This window comes from Bufo gargarizans, chromosome 10 (genome assembly GCF_014858855.1).
Source record: "Bufo gargarizans isolate SCDJY-AF-19 chromosome 10, ASM1485885v1, whole genome shotgun sequence".
Lineage (NCBI taxonomy): Eukaryota > Metazoa > Chordata > Amphibia > Anura > Bufonidae > Bufo > Bufo gargarizans.
The window spans coordinates 40940347-40959847 of NC_058089.1; the positions used below are offsets into that span (position 1 = coordinate 40940347).

The following is a 19501-nucleotide window of genomic DNA, read 5'->3' on the forward strand; positions in this document are numbered from 1 at the left end:
TAGAACAAACCCTGTCTATACTGTATATCCTATTAGGAGATCTGAACATCGTAAATGGGGTCTTATGCTTGGGACGCATCTATTTGCCAGAAAGCCATTCTGCAAGAATATTTTGTTATAAATATTTACTTCATAATTTTTTACTGAACTTAAAAATTAATGACTTAATGGCCATTTTGACTGGTGATGTCTATGATTTTTGCTCAATGCTATATTAATCACAGATATCCAGCATATTAGATATTGGGTAAATACATTCCACAGGTGCAGTAGCACTTAGATTGGTACTGTCAATTTGTATAGACAAAAATCTATGGAGGTATAAGGTACCACATCTTGTCCACAAGCTCTAAACACAGGAAAATTGCTTGGACTGACCACTAGCTAAGGCCGGTCACCAATGATTAGCTGAGTGTGCAGTCCAAGTTATTGTTGTGACTGGCAGCAGAAACTGGTGAACAGCGGGCAATGGAGCAGCATCAGAATAGCAGTGGTGGGGTATTGGTGAGGTGAATAATGATCTTCTATATTTATACACATTTTGTTACTTTTTTAAATTAGATTATTAGATTATTTCCTTGGACACCTCTTATAAATTGTGAAAGCTGATCGTTTCTACTGATGTGAAATCATTGTGTATCATTTACCTCCACTGTAAGTTTTTCCCCTTCTTCCATCCTCCCATTAATTCTGGCCACCTTCTTTAAGTCTTTGATAGCGTGTTCATATTTCCCACCTAGAACAAGCCATCGGCTGGACTCAGGGAGCCACCTGTGGTTCACAAACAGTTATAACATCAATTATAATCTCTAACACCACCATGAAAAGTTACTAAATGCTAGCCTGGTAAACAATCCACATGAATGTATAGAGAGAACATTAAACAAATTGCAAATGAGATCAACGTGATTGAATTAGAGTCAAGAACATGGATCACCTTCAGATTTATAGTTATTCTCTAGGAATGCTACATCAGCTACAGTAGGAACAAACAAGAAGTATTCAGGAGTTCAGTTAGGTATGTCATATCAAGATCATAAATGCTCAAACTTTATAAATCAGGACATACCCAGTCTATGGTCTCCAGACCCTCAGGATTTTGATGCGAATGTCTTTGAGCATGCTGGTTTGTGTCTCCTTAACCATTAAAGGTACAGTGCTAAGATATTTATGATCTATATTCTGGACAGGTCATCAATATCGAATTGGTGGGGTTCCAACTTCTGGTGTCTCCGACGATCAGCTGTTTAAAATGGTAACGGGGCTTGCTAAAGTGCGGCTTCACCTGTGCTTTGGTGCAGTGTAATTATAACTGCTTATCCTATTCAAGTGAATGGAACGAGCAGTTATTATTACTGCTGAAAAGAAGATTCTGAGCATGAGCGCCACTACCCATTCGAACAGCTGATCGGCAGGGTTCCACAAATCGGACCCCCCATTGACCTGATATTGATGACCTATCCAATATCTTAGCACTGCACAACCCTTTTGAAGAGGTTTTGGCGAATTTAAATATTGAGAGACTATTCTCAGGATAAGTCATCAATATCTGATTGGTGGGGGTCCTACTGCTGGCACCCCACCGATCAGCTGTTTTAAAGGCACCACAGCACTTGGCCTCTTCATACTCTTCATACTATATCAAGCACTGGTACATTATATAGCAGCTCTTTTTGGGGGGATTACAACTCAATCCCATTCAGTTAAATTGGACTGAGCTGCACAAAGCGCGAGAAGATGTGACATCACAGGCCTAAGAAGAAACCTTGGATGATTGCCTCTTCAAACAGCTGATCAGCATGGGTGTAAGGTATTGGATGCCTACTGATCTAATATTGAAAACCTAGACTTAGGGCAGGTCATCAATAATTTACTCTTTATATTATGAAGACAGACAATACCTAAGAGAGTGGGACAAATAACTGTCATACCATGGAGACCTTCTAAAGGTGGCCCAACACATTGGGTTCTATTCACACTAATGTAATTTTCATCTGTGTGCTATTAGTGTGCACAATGGGATGCACAGGTACATCACACAGTCCCATACAGATGGGGATATTCATACCTCACACCTCCAATACTCAGAATCTCATCTAAAGTCTTCTTCCAAGGGGGGAGTCATGTAGGTATGTGTTTGCAGGGTCTGGTAGCAAACAAGAGTATTATTATTCACTGACACAATGCAGTGACTTGGACCACAGGGGGAGGCATGATGGAGGCAGTAGAGAGGGGGAGAGTGGTGATGGCGGAAATAAGGGTGGTTGTAGTTACTCACATTGACGTGTCCTTCTCGAGGTTGCCCCCCAAGTCAAATGTGCAGTTGTTGGAGGGGCACAACCCTTCTTCCCCTCGGGCACACACTGAGCTAGGCTAGAGGAAGATGGTGTAGGCAACGGCCTGGCCCATTTTGGTTATAATAGACAGGTTCTCTTTTTAATAAATAGATGATGGGAGTTGCAGTACATATTTCAGCACAGTTATGAAGTATATTACAGAGTAGGCTTATTCCAAAAAGGGTTTATAGGTAGCAGCAATGCTGGTAGTAATCTTCCCGGACATTTACTGTAAGTGCACATTGCAATATTTCCAAATAACTGCAATACCGTTCACATTTACTCTTTCTGCAGTTCCCAGTCTGTGAGGTGCAGATCCTAAATCTGGATGGCCAGTCTATTTCCAAATTGTGGTGGGCACCGAAGCAATATATCCTTTCCACAAGCAGTAAAGTATTTTGACATAAACAAACAAATACCATACAATCTTTACAACAAGGTCTTGGAGGTTCTCTACCTTCATTGAAGGCTGTTCTCTTCCTATCTTTTCCTGATCTTTTGCAACTTCCAGTCTCAGGGGTGAAGATTCCCTGGACTAAGCTTCTGTTTAGGCATACTTTTCAGGAGCTCACAGTTACATGTCTTTCCTCTAGGCCTGCTTAGCAAAGACTCATTAACCAGGGGTTGGAACCAGTTTATCACCCAGGCCACTGGGCTAAACCTGCCAGTTTTAACTAACCACATAGGGCACAAGTATAGCAAGAACACATTGCCATTAAAATGCTTAGGCAACAAATCACATTTCATTTTTTAGCAGTAATCATCTGGGTCACTGCTACAGCAAACTGATATCTTCAAAATGATGAGTAATTAAAGCATAAAGAATATTTTAAAAAAATAAAATAAAATAAAAACTCGGAATGTATGTGAGATACAGGGCTTGTTCTAGCTTTATTAGGGAGGCTTTCAAGTACTATATAATGTCTGTTTTTAATGTTTTACTTAATTCATGGCCTAACTAAAATGTATACATTACCTACCATGCATATAAAAAGTAGATGAAGAAGGGAAGGGATGCAGCCAGCTGCAGCATACGCCAGTTTTGAATTAGAAATGCCAGGCCCACCAGCACCAGCTGGCCAATTGTGTAACAGTACCCAGTGGCTGTACTGGTCAAAGCCCGATACTCTGTGGGAATCCATTCCACAACTATACAGAGAGAGCACAGTTAATCAAAGTTAATTTAAGATAAAATGTATAAAACCCAATTAATATTTGGAAATTCTTATAATTTTCATCACCATTAAAAAGTTTAATATTATGTCATTATTGGAATCATTTAGGGGAATTTATCATAGACAGATTTTTTACGCCGCTCTATGACATCCTCTGTGCTGCCTAAGGATGCGACTAATTTATGATGAGGCACACGCCTTGTCATAAATTATGGCGCATCCTCAGAGATCTATGGCAGCTCAGAACTGCTGTAGATTTCAGAAAAGTGCATAAAGATGATGAGTTTGTCAGGCTCACTGGCCTTGCTGTCCCCACCTCCATGCACCCCCTTAACGAAACAGTGGCGAGGGTGGCGTAAAAGTACCACTTGCATCTAAATTTAGGCGCAATGGAATTTTAAAAGTTGCAAACACAAGGTTTGCAACTTTTTTACACCAAACATTGGAGGGGGAATGATAAATTCCACCCACAGCCTCTAGATGCAGGAATACTCCAATTATAAAGCTTCAGGGCAGCAATTTGTCACAGCATCTACAGTACATCATGTCCAAGACTATTGTCCCTTTAAGTCTCTCTTAATTAAGGTGATTACTTATAACTTCTTCAAGTGCAATAACAAATATTATATGTGAGGAATTGGAAGCAAATACACTGCACATTTCATTCATTCATTCACCTGCCAAATAATAATTCCTTCATTATTTAATACAATAAATCTTGGAGTGTTGGATTTTATACTTGCTTAGAGAGTAGGAATTGAGAACAACCCCAGAGAGAGCAGTTCCAGTCAGGAAACGAAAGACACAGTACACAATGTAGTTAGGAGCAAAAGCTGCGCATATTCCAGTCACAAACATCTGAAGGTTTGACCAAATGTACAGCGGTCTGCGCCCAAACCTTTGAATAATAAAGATATGGAGATAATATTTTAGAATACGTACATTTCAAAATGATCAAATTTTGCTCTGTATGAGGCTGCAGAATATTTTATTATCTAGATATATAATATAGACAGTGTTTCACAAATAGCTATTGATTAGTGCAAGGCTTTATTCACATTGGCATTGCTTATTTACGTTATTTTGCTCTGCCGTTGAAGCAGAACAACGAATATAAAGCAATGCCAGATCTGTCATATCACAGACACCGATGACACCTGATGTCCCCCATTGACTAATTGCATTCTGTGCAATTCTGTCTACAGTTTTTGATAGCATCTGCTACTGAGGCTCCAAACTGAGCTCCTAATAATGATATGAAGAAGTCTTCAAAGGACTTCTCCAGCTTTAAGATCCATGTAAAATATGGCCAGGACAGTGTTGTCTAAAGAAAAAACACATACACCTGCTCCCCGGAGAGTTCCTTCCAGACCCCGGGGCGGTTTAAATTTCTGGATGTGGTCATGGGTACCATTGCAACTGTTCACTGGCTTCAGTGATGATGTGGCATGACATTGCTGGGTCATGTGCCGTTTGGCAGAACATCAAAAGTGAGGCCAGTGAGTAGAAGTGCTGGAAATGGAAGGAGTGCTGAATGAGCCCTTGGCACATGAACAGAGCACCAGGGAGAAGGGGAGTGTTTTTTTCATTTAGGTACAAAACTGTCCTGGTAACATTTGCAATTGACCATAAAAAAACTTTAACCACTTAAGGAGATGGCCGTATGTCCCCTTATGGATCAGGCTATTTTTTGCAAATCTGACCAGTGTCACTTTATGTGTGAATAACTTCAAAACGCTTTTACTTATGCAGACCATTCTGAGAATGTTTTTTCGTTGCATATTGTACTTCATTTTATAAAAAATACCAAATTTGCCAAAAATTTAGAAACATTTACAAATTTCCATGTTTCAATTTCTCTACTTCTATAATACATAGTAATACATCCAAAAATTGTTATTACTTTACATTCCCCATATGTCTACTTTATGTTTGGATCATTTTGGGAATGACATTTTATTTTTTTGGGACGTTAAAAAGCTTAGAAGTTTAGAAGCAAAAAGTTTAGAAGCAAAAACCCCCTTTTTAAGGACCAGTTCAGGTCTGAAGCCACTTCGTTAACCCTTTAGGTGTTCCACAAGAGCTAATGGCAAATAGAGATAAAATTTCAGAATTTCAATTTTCATCAATTTTTTCCAGTAACAATGCAAGGGTTAACAGCCAAACAAAACTCAATATTTGCCCTGATTCTGTAGTTTGCAAAAACACCCTATATGTGGTCGTAAACTACTGTACGGGCACACGGTAGAGCGTAGAGGGAAAGGAGCGCCATTTGGTTTTTGGAAGGCAGATTTTGCTGGACTGGTTTATTTACACCATGTCCCATTTGAAGCCCCCCTGATGCACCCCTAGAGTAGAAACTCCATAAAAGTGACCCCATCTAAGAAACTACACCCCTCAAGGTATTCAAAACTGATTTTACAAACTTTGTTAACCCTTTAGGTGTTGCACAAGAGTTATTGGCAAATGGAGATGAAATTTCAGAATTTAAATTTTTGGGCAAATTTTCCATATTAATCCATTTTTTCCAGTAACAAAACAAGGGTTAACAGCCAAACAAAACTCAATATTTACTGCCCTGATTCTGTAGTTTGCAGAAACACCCCATATTTGGTTGTAAACTACTGTACGGGCACACGGTATGGCGTAGAGGAGAAGGAGCTCTGTGTGGTTTTTGGAAGGCAGATTTTGCCGGACTGGTTTATATACACCATGTCCCATTTGAAGCCCCCCTGATGCACGACTAGAGTAGAAACTCCATAAAAGTGATCCCATCTAAGAAACTACACCCCTCTGGTGGTCCGGAAAACTAGTATGAGCCCCAGAGCTGCTCGCACTAGTGTGGGCCACAGGGTCCCTGGCATGGCTGTCCCCTTGCTCCGCCGCCTTGGGGGCTCATCATCATCGCTAGATGATGAGAAGGATGCGGATGACAAAAGAAAAGTGGGGTCATCCTCGTCCTCACTGGGGCTCTCGGAGTCGGAGGCAAGCTGGGCGTATGCCTCCTCATCCGAGAACATCCGGTGGGCCATAGGGGAGTGTGTGTGGAAATCTTTATTTAGTGTACGTGTGTGTGGGGGACGGGTGTTCCCGTACTTATCCATAAACCTAACATAATTTTTTTTTTTTAACTAAATAAACAAAAAGCCCCAAAAATTTGAAAAATAAATAAATAAAAGATTCAAACTCGCTGATCAGCCGTCCGAAGCTGATCAGTGGTGGGGTGTGTGATACTCTAACAATGGCCGAACGCTAAGAGTGCTGGCCACAGTCAGTATACACAGAAAAAAAAATATATATATGCTTGCACCCAAAAAAAAATTGTGTGTGGGGGTGGGCAGGGGGGCAAGCTACAGCACCCATGGGGGAGTTTAGGGTCACACAGCTGTGCTGTGGACCCCAGGCACCCGATCAGGGTGATGCAACAATCAAACTTTTTTTTTTTTTACTAAACTTTGCCTGAATATCCCTGCCTAACCTAACCTTTCCCTAAGTACGTTTTAGTGCCAGATGGCACTGTGGAGGTGCCGGGCACAGATGGGGGTGCTGGTTCAGGAGATCCGATTGCAGGCTCCCGGAAACAGAAAGGAGGAGGAGAGGAGAGCTGCAATAACTTGAACATCCTGCCTGCCCTGCAGCCAATCAATCAGAAGTGATCCTGAGAGGTGATCATCACCTCTAGTCACCATCACCTCTCAAGATCTCAGGATGGTGATTGGTGGTGTATTATCACGCCACCGATCACCATCCTGTTCTGGGTTATCGGGTCACCTGCGGTTTGCCGCGATCACCGATACAGGGGCGTCACAGGACCCCCCCCCCTCCCCGCATTGTCCCAGGGTGCCTGCTGATTTATTTCAGCAGGCACCCAGTTCTGATCAACGCCCTTAAGTAATGGGACATCATGACGTACCGGTACATCATGTCTCCCCAACAGGTTAAAGTGGTTGTATATAATTAGAAAACATGTCTGCTTACTTCAGAAAACAGTAGTACACCTGTCCATAGGTTGTGTGAGGTATCATAGCTCAGTAGTATTCAAGTCAATAGGGCTGTGCTGACATATCCAACACATTCTACAGCGGAACCATTTTTTTAAATCATTGACAACACCTTTAATACTGTACATTGCTTACAATAGTTGTTATTCTACCACACTAATATTTTATTTTTCTATTACACTACACCGCTTGACTGAATGCAATTGCGGTTTAATTGATTATATGCAACTTTACTATTTCTTAAAGGTTCACTAAGTTTTTTATAGAGACATATGAAAAGTTTTGACTGCTGAGAAAAGTGTGAAAAGACCCCCACTGATCCCTAGAACGAGAAGAGAGAAGCACTTTTGCAGATTGTGCTTTCTTTCTTCACTGGAGGGGATGGAATCAAGACAGGACCATAGACTTTCTATTCAGTCTGTCTCGATTTGTCTCCTGCAGAGAGGAAAAAAGAGCACGATATGCGAGCATTTGCTTCTCCTCATTCTGTAGATTGGTGGGTCTTAGCAGTCAGGACCCCACCCATCAAAACTTTTTATATATCTCTATGACATATCAAAAGTTTGCTGAAACTCAGTGAACCTTTAATAGAGACATAGAACATAAGTTCCTCTCTCCAAATGAAACCGGAGACATGAACCAATTTGAATGAATGTTATTTACAGCTCCATACAGCTCTGAACTACAAAGCCAGAATTCAGTCATGTGTATGTGGCCTAAAAGTGCCCCTTTATGGACTAATTAGGTCCAAACATAGCCGTTCTCTACTTGAAGGGTTGAACCACAAGCAACATCTATCTAAAACCCACAGGATAGCTGATAAATGTATGATAACTGGGGGTCAAGCTACTGAAAGCCCACCATTCACAAGAACGGGGGTCTCCTACCCTATGTGAATAGAGAGGTGGTCCATATGTGAGACCACATCTCTATTCATTTCTCTGAGACAGCCAACTGCTGTCTATTGCTTTCTCTGTCACTCTCATAGAAAGGAATGGAGTGGTGATTACAAATGTGTAGCACAGCTCCATTTACACAAGGCCCGGAAGGAACTGCAATTAAGATCAACAGCTGATTTAATAACAGAGCAAGCTGTACGAATCAGGCGGATCAATGGCAGAAGTAACCTCTGTGCCAAGTGACCGGTTTGACTTTGGGCCAAACCCTAAGGGCTTTATTCCAATGCCCCCTGGTTTGGTCTGGTCTTAGCCGCAGGGGGGGGGGGGGGGGGGCTGGACTGATACTTCCCGGGATGGTCCCGGTACACTTGGCAGCTGACCTGCAAGGAAACAGACTCTGGTGCAAGGCACCAGCAATCTTTGCAAACAATATAGAACACTGTTCAGACACACAACCAGGATACAGGATCACGGACAGAGCCACATAGTCAGGAACCCATGTACATCAGGATACAAGGAATATAGACAGATAAGAACATAATCATACAACAATGATACATTGCCTAGAACCCATGTGGAAACAATGCATGGAACACACAGGCAGATCTGGAAAAACAAAGACATAGCAATTTAGAAACATTGTACATAGCCTGGAACCCATGCAGAATGGGGAACATGGCATTCCCAGACAGGGACATTAGGACATGAAGCCATTGAAGAATAACCAGGCTGACCAAACAAGTCAGGGGCATACATCACACGGGTTTAAATAGCCAGTTCAATGAAGGCACCTGACTACCTGATACAAACACAGGGAAACATTAACCTTAGATAGACACAGGGAACACACAATTCACAGGGTACATACAATTCACACTATAGAAGACAGTAGCCAGCACGCATCACACAAGCAAGCAGCATACACTGGAAGCTAAACCACAGCCTGTATGCAACACACAAGCAACAAGCATACATAGGAATCGCAACAGCCGCCAGTAAGCAAGTGCACAGACAGGCAGTCTACACAGCAACAGAGTGTCACAGTAAACTGCACATCATTACATACACAAGGAGTACAATATTCACAGGAATGAGTTCACACACTAGAGAAAGGCCACAGCCAGCACACACCACCCAAGCAACCAGTATACATGGGTAACAGCCCGCAGCCAGTACGCAGGAGAGCAGCCAGCCAGCCTACATGCCAACACAGTGTCACAGTGAACTGCACTGTGACATCCAGCATGCAGAACTTTTTTCCACTAAAAAATGTTCTCTCAAACAGAAATCTAACAGATACTCAATGGGATCTGTTAGGCTCCATTTCTGTCAATTATGTGCCAGATCCGGCACCTCCGTTATTTTCATTCTTATGCTCCTATAATAGTGGAGAAGAATAGAAATAGATACGAAAGTAGCCTTACAGAAAGTAATCTCCATTTGAAAATACATTGATAATCAAAAGATTTATTTTCTGCGCAGTAAATCTTACTTGTCTGATAGCCCACCAAATATTATGGATCCAACCAGCACTCCTGCCATGTAAATGGATTGAGCGAGCTGCCTCATTTTCTTCTGATTACAGACCAAATCCCACTGTAAAAAATAGAAGAATGTAAATAAAATAACATGTTGCCATTTTTCCTCAGGAATCACACTCAGTTACTTTCAGTCACCCTCATCACTTCCAGTGTCTTTTTATTCTCTGGTTGACTGGTAGACCTCAAACACTATATTTTACAGAACAATTAATAAGATGCAATATCACTAAAGCTAAAAATTTGAAGGTCCTATTGGGTTGATTAGACATCCCAAACACATGCATTTACCAAGTGTATCCTATTAGTGGCCAAACCATGTATTACAAAGACATAAAAACCTCTATGCATCAATTCTCTTAGTGCATATAGAGGTTATAGAATGTGATACGCTTCTGGGCTTGTAAAGTTTGGGTACCAAACCGCTATGTACTGTGCCCTAAAAATGGAGCACTCACCCTGAAAAGAGAATCCCCAACTGGTACTAGAACTAAAAAAAAAAAAAAAACAACTCAATCCCTAACCTGAACCTACAATACCCTATCCTCATACACATTTTGCCAGTGTAATCATCTGGTTCCTCAAGAAGTAGTGGGTAGCATGGGTAGTATGCAGTGGTTTTATATATATTTATATATATACACTCACCTAAAGAATTATTAGGAATACCATACTAATACGGTGTTGAACCCTCTTTTGCCTTCAGAACTGCCTTAATTCTACGTGGCATTGATTCAACAAGGTGCTGATAGCATTCTTTAGAAATGTTGGCCCATATTGATAGGATAGCATCTTGCAGTTGATGGAGATTTGAGGGATGCACATCCAGGGCACGAATCTCCCGTTCCACCACATCCCAAAGATGCTCTATTGGGTTGAGATCTGGTTCTGTTTACGCCAAATTTGGACTCTACCATTTGAATGTCTCAACAGAAATCGAGACTCATCAGACCAGGCAACATTTTTCCAGTCTTCAACAGTCCAATTTTGGTGAGCTCGTGCAAATTGTAGCCTCATTTTCCTATTTGTAGTGGAGATGAGTGGTACCCGGTGGGGTCTTCTGCTGTTGTAGCCCATCCGCCTCAAGGTTGTGCGTGTTGTGGCTTCACAAATGCTTGGCTGCATACCTCGGTTGTAACGAGTGGTTATTTCAATCAACGTTGCTCTTCTATCAGCTTGAATCAGTCGGCCCATTCTCCTCTGACCTCTAGCATCAACAAGACATTTTCGCCCACAGGACTGCCACATACTGGATGTTTTTCCCTTTTCACACTATTCTTTGTAAACCCTAGAAATGGTTGTGCGTGAAAATCCCAGTAACTGAGCAGATTGTGAAATACTCAGACCGGCACCAACAACCATGCCACTCTCAAAATTGCTTACATCACCTTTCTTTCCCATTCTGACATTCAGTTTGGAGTTCAGGATATTGTCTTGACCAGGACCACAACCCTACATGCATTGAAGCAACTGCCCTGTGATTGGTTGACTAGATAATCGCATTAATGAGAAATAGAACAGGTGTTCCTAATAATTCTTTAGGTGAGTGTATATATATACACACACACACACCTATATTGCGCATCTCCCAGTGTTTACAATGTGTAGGGTACTATGTTCAGGTTAGGGATTAGGTTCCAGTACTGGTTGGGGTTGCCCTTCTGAGGGCAGGTGCTCTGCCTTTGCCAGTTTTGAGGCATAGTACACAGAAGTTTGACACCTAGTAAGAATATTATAGGGCTTGAAATAGACCCCCAGTGATCCGGTTTATACAGAGGACCTAATCCAGAAAGTACTACTCTGATACTAATGAGTTACTTTTATATCTTCTAGTTGCGACCTCAAAGTTATTAATAAAATTTATTAAAAGTTTTACAATGCATTTCTTCAGACCCAGAGGCGTAACTACCATAGCAGCGGCAGACCATGCGACTGCTATGGGGCCCAGGGCAAGAGGGAGCTCAGTCTAAGGCTACTTTCACACTCGCATTTGCTGTTGATCCGTCATGGATCTGCACAGAAGGATCCGTTCATATAATACAACCGTCTGCATACGTTCAGAACAGATCCATTTGTATTATCTTTAACATAGCCAAGACGAATCCATCTTGAACACCATTGAAAGTAAATGGAGAACGGATCCATTTTCTATTGTGCCAGATTGTGTCAACCAGGCCAAAAAGGCAAAATAGTAGCCCAGTCATGGAGTGGGAAAAGTGGGAACAACATGAGACGTCCACAGAGTGGCACAATGACAGAGTGTTGAGGGGGCAGCAGCATGAGGAGACCACAGAGTGGCTCATTGACATAGTGGGGGGTGGCAGCAGCATGAGGAGACCACAGAGTGGCCCAGTGACATAGTGGTGAGCTGGCAGCATCATGAGGATACCACAGGGTGGCCCAGTGACAGAGTGTTGAGGTGGCAGCTGCATGAGGAGACCACAGAGTGGCCCAATGACAGAGTGGTGAGGTGGCAGCAGCATGAGGAGACCACAGAGTATCCCAGTGACAGAGTGGTGAGGTGGCAGCAGCATGATGAGACCACAGAGTGGCTCAGTGACAGATTGGTGAAGTGGAAGCAACATGAGGAGACCACAGAGTGGTGAAGTGGCAGCAGCATGAGGAGACCACAGAGTGGTAAGGTGGCAGCAGAATGAGGAGACCATAGATAGGCTGAGTGACAGAGTGGGGAAGTGGCAGCAGCATGAGGAGACTCCAGAGTGGCTCAGTGACATAGTGGGGAGCTGGGGGGGGCAATACCAGTAGTGGCTGAAGATTGTGGGTGGCAGTAAGAGTACCTGGCAGCAGGTGTGGCATCAGGCGGGTGGCAGCATCAGAATACTGACCACTGTGTTCGAAAATCCTGGCTGATCCTCGCCTGATTCATCTTCACAAACTTCAGTTTCTCCACATTTTGGACAGGCGAGTTTTCCTTGGGGCAACTATGGCCCCCGCCTCACTAAACACCTGCTCTGATGCCACACTGCTGGCCAGGCAGAAAAGCTTGTCCAGTGCATACCCAGCTAGTTGTGGCCTCAAATCGAGTTTGGCTGTCTAGCAGTCCAGCGGATCTTTGATGTGGGGTGACAGGGTTCACTCCAAGTATGCCACAACCTGCTGGTTCAGGTTCTGCTCTATATCTAGCTGCTTCTGGTGAGTAGTTTCTTCAGTAGACAGGTGAAGAAAACTGCTCATCAGCGACTCTAGACTGAAGTTGCTGCTGATGGTACTGCTCCTGCACCCCAACCCCCCAGCAGCCATGGCAGTGGAACGTGAGCACAAAGGCCCCCACCAGTCAGACCTGCTGTCACCACCACTTCTGTGAGAAGGTCTGACAGACATCCTTCTCTACCTATTGCATGATCTTCTTTGTTTTGGTTTCACTTTCTCATCTCATTTCCTTCTCCCAGGTGTCACCTATTTAGACTAATCCTCTTTCCTTTTTATTCCCTCCCATACTGCCTCACTTTGCGGTTTATACTACTTCCTTGATTGAAGTGTTCACTGCTGGAGACTTCTGCTGCTGCTTGTTCAGATAAGTCCTTTCATGTATTGTGTTTCCTTGCTGGCTTGATTCTATTTGAACCTGACTCCCTCCGTATGTAGTGCAGGGAGCCGGTGGTCGTGTCCCCTCACTATTATAGGGTTTTCAGGTGTCAAACAGTCTTAGGTACGGGGGCATACAATAGTCTACCTTTGAGACCCTTGTATGTGCTTAGCAGTCAGGGTGAGATCTTAGGGTTTTATACGGGTCACCTATATGCTCATCAAGCCAGTCGGACGTTTATTCATAACTTCCAGCTATCTGCAACATCATCCGTGACACCTGCGTGAGGATGGGAGATGGCGCTCATAGACAGCGGCCAACTGACTACAAAGGATGTCTCGATAGTAGTTCACTTTGTCCTCCCTCTCAGCGGGTGTAAAAAAGGCCCCCATTTTTGACCGGTAGCGAGGGTCTAACATGGTGGAGAGCCAGTAGTCATCCCTCTTCCAAATGGTGACAATTCGGCTGTCACTACGCAAGCAATTGAGCAAGCATCGGGCAATTTGGGTAAGTGACTCGGAGGGATTCCCTGCCTCCATCTCCACGGCATACTGCCATGGCGTGTCTGGGTGATCTGCCTCATCTTCCTCATCGTCCTGTAGCTCCTCTGGTTGCTACTGCTTCTCCTCTCCTGTCACCTGTGTAGAAAAACCAACAATTTCTCTACACATTGCTTGAGCTAGATTGTCCTCCTCCTCCTCTTGTTCAGCCCACACAGGGCTCATGTGGCCATGAGATGTAGTCACCATGTCTCCTGTCCCCTGTCCCGCCACATTTAGCAGCATCTGTTCCAGGACATGAATCAGAGGAATGATGTTATTCATTCCGTAGTCCTGGCGACTGACAAATAAAGTGGCCTACTTAAAGGGCCCGAGCAAGCGGCAGGTGTCACGCATGAGCTGCCACTGGCTAACATCGAAGTTACACAGGGGAGTACCTCTGTCGACCTGTATCATCAAGAAATCATTTATGGCCTTTCTCTGTTCATATAATCAGTCCAACATATGGAGGGAATTCTAAAGGGTGGAAACATCGCATATCAGCCTATGTTGGGGGAAGCCATTCTGCCACTGCAGCTCAAGGAGGGTGTGCTTAGCAGTGTACGAGTAGCTGAAGTGCATGCAAAGTTTCCTGGCCATTTTCAGGGTGTCTTGCAGATGGGTGGAAGACATCAGAAATCACTTTAAAACCAGAGCCCTCCTTGACACAGTGCCGACACCATGTTCTTCCCATTGTTGGTCACCATGGTTCCGATTTTGAGTTGTCGAGGAGAAAGCCAGGATTTGATTTCTTGATGAACAACACAGAGCAGTTCCTCCCCTGTGTGACTCTGTTTGCCCCGCAAACTACGTGCAGAACAGCCTGACACTGCCGTGCCCTGCATATGATGTATGCTGGAGGTCGCACCATGAATTGTCCCTCCAGTGGAGGCTATGGACACGGTGGAGAATTAGGAGGCAGAGGCGGACATTGTTGCAAAACCAACAGCGTGAGAATGTGGAGGCAGAAGCGGCATCACCTGGCCAAGTTGGTGGTGTGGCTGGGCAGGAACCACATTTACCCAGTGGGCCATAAAGAACATATATTGCCATTGACCATAGTTACAGCTCAACACCTCGGAGCTGACATGCACTGGCAGACACCAACAGGCTCCAGGACTGGCCCACCTTCTGTTCTACATACCCCTAAAACATTAGGGGTGAGGGCCTGCTGCTGATGTGATCATCTAAAACATTAGGGGTGAGAACCTGCTGCTGAGCTGACCCTCTAAAATATTAGGGGCGAGTGCCTGCTGCTGATCTGACCTTCTAAAACATTAGGGGTGAGGGCCTGCTGCTGAGCTGACCCTCTAAAGCATTAGGGGCGAGTGCCTGCTGCTGATCTGACCATCTAAAACATTAGGGGTGAGTGCCTGCTGGTGATCTGACCATCTAAAACATTAGGGGCGAGGGCCTGCTGGTGACCCTCAAAAACATTATGGTTGAGGGCCTGCTGGTGACCCTCAAAAACATTATGGGCGAGGGCCTGCTGCCCTCCTTGTGACATTAGGCCGCGCATCAGGTTGAGGGTGCTGGCGGGGTGTCATAAAACTGTCCAAGGCCTTGGAGAGTGTTGTCCTGCCTCTGTTGGAACTGCTGTGTGTTCCTCTTGTATCCCCGGTTGGCCAAGGAACTGCGTACTGTGCAGCCAGCGTTGTCAGCTGGAGATTTTTGGAGCAATTTTTCCACAAGGACCTTCTGGTATTGCACCATTTTGCTCGTCCTCGCCACCACAGGAATAAGAGATGAGAAGTTCTCTTTGTAGCGGGGGTCGAGAAGGGTGAACAACCAGTAATCGGTGTTGGCCAAAATGCGTACAACGCGAGTGTCACGGGAAAGGCAGCCTAACATAAAGTCAGCCATGTGTGCCAGAGTCCCAACAGACAAGGCTTCGCTGTCCTCATCAGGAGGATGACTCTCAATCTCCTTATCCCCTTCCTCCTCTTCTACTCATCCATGCTGAACAAATGGACTAAAATTTCCATGGGTACTGCCCTCTGTAGCAGAGGCAACCGTCTCCTGCTCCTCCTCCTTCTCCTCCTCATCATCCAATTTGCGCTGAGAAGATGAACTGAGGGTGGTCTGGCTATCACCCTGTGCACTGTCTTCCCCCATTTCCACCTCTTCCACATGCAAAGCGTCTGCCTTAATTGTGAGCAGCGAGCGTTTGAGTAGACACAGAAGTGGAATTACGCTGATAATCACCGCTCATCATCTGTGTTGATTCCTCAAAGTTGCGTAAAACCTCACAGAGGTCAGACATCCATTCCCACTCGTTGCTTGTGAAAAGTGAAAGCTGACTGGAAAGGCAACAGCCATGTTGCAGCTGGTATTCCACTACTGCCCTCTGCAGCTCACAAAGCCGGGCCCACATGTGGAACGTGGAGTTCCAGCGTGTGCTCACGTCGCACAACAGTCAGTGAGCTGGTTAATTGCAAGCACTGCTGCAGCGTTGCCAGACCAGTGGAAACCGTCGATGACTTGGGCACACTTGCACTTTTGGCAGCACTTGCACTTTATATACAGAAATGGGCACACATGCGGCGCACCTTCACCAGTAGCTCAGGCAAAGTGGGGTAGGTTTTGAGAAACCGCTGAACCACTAGGTTGAACACATGGGCTAGGCATGGTATGTGTGTGAGCTTGCTGTGCTCCAAAGCCGCCACCAAGTTACAGCCATTATTAGACACAACCATGCCTGGTTGTAAGTTGAGTGGCGAGAGCCACAGCTCAGTCTGGTCCCTTTTACCCTGCCATAGCTCTGCGGCGGTATGCTGTTTGTCACCTAAGCAGATCAGTTTAAGCGCGGCCTGTTGCCGCTTCCCTACTGCAGTGCTACATTGCTTCCAGCTACTGATTGATGTCTGACTGGTGCTGCAAGATGATAATTCAGAGGTGGAAGGGGAGGAGGAGGCGGAGGAGGAGAAGGTGGGGTTGCAGCCACTAACGTAGGTGGTGGCGGAAACCCTGATGGAAGTAGAGCCCACAATCCTTAGCGTCGGTAGCACCTTTGCCATCCCAACTTGCTCCCGGCCTCTAAAATGTTCACCCAGTTTGCCGTCAGGGAAATGTATCATCCATGGCCAAAAGCACTTGTCCATGTGTCAGTCGTTAAGTGGACCTTCCCAATAACTGCGTTGGTCAGGGCATGGGTGATGTTATGGGACACATGCTAGTTTAAAGGCTGGGACTGCACACCGTGAAAAATATTGCCGACTGGAGACAGAGTACTGCGGGACAGCCGCTGCCATCAGGCTCTGGAAAGCCTCAGTGTCCACAAGCCTAAATGGCAACATTTCCAGGGCCAGCAATTTGGAAAGGTGCGCATTTAGTGCTATGGTCTGTGTGTGGGTGGCTGGGTATTTGCGCTTTTGTTCAAAGGCCTGGGATATAGACATCTGTATGCTGCGCTGGGACACAAAAGTCAAAGTGCAAGCTGATGGTGCTTGCGAAGGTCCAGGTGCATAGCGGGAGGCATCCGGGCCTGCATTTTTGACAGGGGATTGGCCAGCACGTAACACAGGGAAAGAGGTGGCAGTGGTGTGACCGACAGACTCTGGTTGTGAACCCAGGCGTTCAGCCCACCTATTAGGGTGCTTTGATGCCATGTGGCGGATCATGCTGGTGGTGAGGTTGCTAGTGTTCACACCCCTGCTCATTTTGGTACGACACAGGTTAAAAATGACAATTCTTTTATCGTCCGCACTTTCCTCAAAGCGCCAGACTGCAGAACACCTACCACTTGGCAAGGTAGATTGCGGGACTGTTTGTTGTGACCCAACTTCTCGCTTTTGCCACCCCACTGCCTCTTCCAGCCTGGTGCGGTGCTGCATATCCCTACCCTCTGTACTGCTGTCCTCGCTCGTCTTGCCACCTTTACATGTTGGGTCTGTGACTTCTTCTTCCAGCACCTACTCTTCCATTTCCTCACTCTGGTCATCCTCCTGACTTGTTGACCTAACAGCAACCTCAATCATTGACAACTGTGTCTCATCCTCATCATAAACCTCTTGAGGCACTAATTGCGCTTGACTTATTGGCAACTGTGTCTCATCATCATCATCTACCTCGTGAAACACTAATTGCCATTACCCACCGTCATCTTCGTCTGACTGTGGACACTCCAGAGTTTGGGAATCAGGTCACAAGATCTCCTCATGTCCCTCTTCAAGTGGGCTTGGCGAGAGGCGCAAATTAAGGAATGGCGATGAAAACAGCTCCTCGGAATATCCGAGTGTGGGATCACTTGTTTGCCAAGACTCTCCGTGGTGGGTGGAAGGAGTATCAGGGTGATGATTCTGTTGACCAGACTCTTGGCTACTGAGACTGGACTTTGTTGAAGATAGGGTGTTGCTTAACCGACTGAAAGCATTATCTGCTGCGATCCAACTAACCACCTAGTCGCACTGGTGTGACTTCGAGTGGTGTCCTGTGCTGCCCTGCAAACTGGGACATGAAGCTAGGTATCGTGGATGAGTGTGTTTCTTGTGGTCTGACAGCAGGCTTAGTTTCATCGCGCCCATGGCCTCTGCGTGCACCATCAGCAGCATGGCCACTTTCCTGTCCCTTACTGCTCGCCTTGCGCATATTAAATGGTATATATGCTTGCAAGTATGTCACACGTACAGCAGCACAGGTTTTGTAAGTGTATGCGCAAATAAAGTACACAGACTGTCACAGACATTTGTAGGATGCGCACACGTTAAACAGGCGGTATAGTGCAAGTAATGTCGCTGTCACCACCACCTAATAAAAAATTACACTGAATGAATGTCACTGATATTTAGGATGCGCACACGTTAAACAGGAGTTATAGCGCAAGTAATGTCGCTTTCACCACCGCCTAATAAAAATTACACTCAATTCATGTCACTGATATTTAGGTTGCACAAATGTTATACATGACGGGGGTACGGGTTACCTCCTGCTCGACCCCGAATCCCCGCGACCCAAATTTCCTACGCTAAACCTCACTCCCCACCTGGACCCAAGTAACTTACCCCCACCCTTCTCTTCCGGACTTTCACCTTAAAAACAATACAGACACCAGACTGGAATTGATTGGCCACAGCAGCCATTTATTAAACAATACAACATGTAAGATATATATAACAGTATATCACAGTATATATAACAATATATATATAACCGATTCCTTGTAATGGGGAGGTCCTTGAAGCCCCAAAATCCAAAAAATTTCCCCGCTGGAGTGCCACCTTGCTCCCAGGCATTCTCACCAGCCCGGAAGCACCACTGAATGATCCCCCAACCATTCGGCCCAAACTGGGAGTCCAGGCCCACCACGGAGCCCTCCCATCCTCATTATCATAGAACAACACCGACTTCAAGGACCTGCCCCCGCAGCAGCCGCCGTGACAATGGTACCATCGAGCCAACTTAACCCTGTACTTTACCACCAACCTCACCCGACTACACCCATGACCATAATAAAGAGAAATTTGCCTC

At 45.1% G+C, this 19501-nt stretch overlaps 1 protein-coding gene across 1 annotated transcript in view; it reads right to left on the reverse strand.

The window, feature by feature from the left end:
• LOC122920659 (solute carrier family 22 member 6-B-like) overlaps positions 1-19501 on the reverse strand; it is a 72663-nt gene that overhangs the window by 36744 nt on the left and 16418 nt on the right. Inside the window, exons 2-5 of the mRNA XM_044270332.1 lie at positions 9904-10007; positions 4255-4409; positions 3317-3485; positions 648-771 (exon numbers count right to left, since the gene is read on the reverse strand). Of these exons, the coding sequence (XP_044126267.1) occupies positions 648-771; positions 3317-3485; positions 4255-4409; positions 9904-10007 (552 nt within the window). The remainder of the gene's footprint in view (positions 1-647; positions 772-3316; positions 3486-4254; positions 4410-9903; positions 10008-19501) is intronic.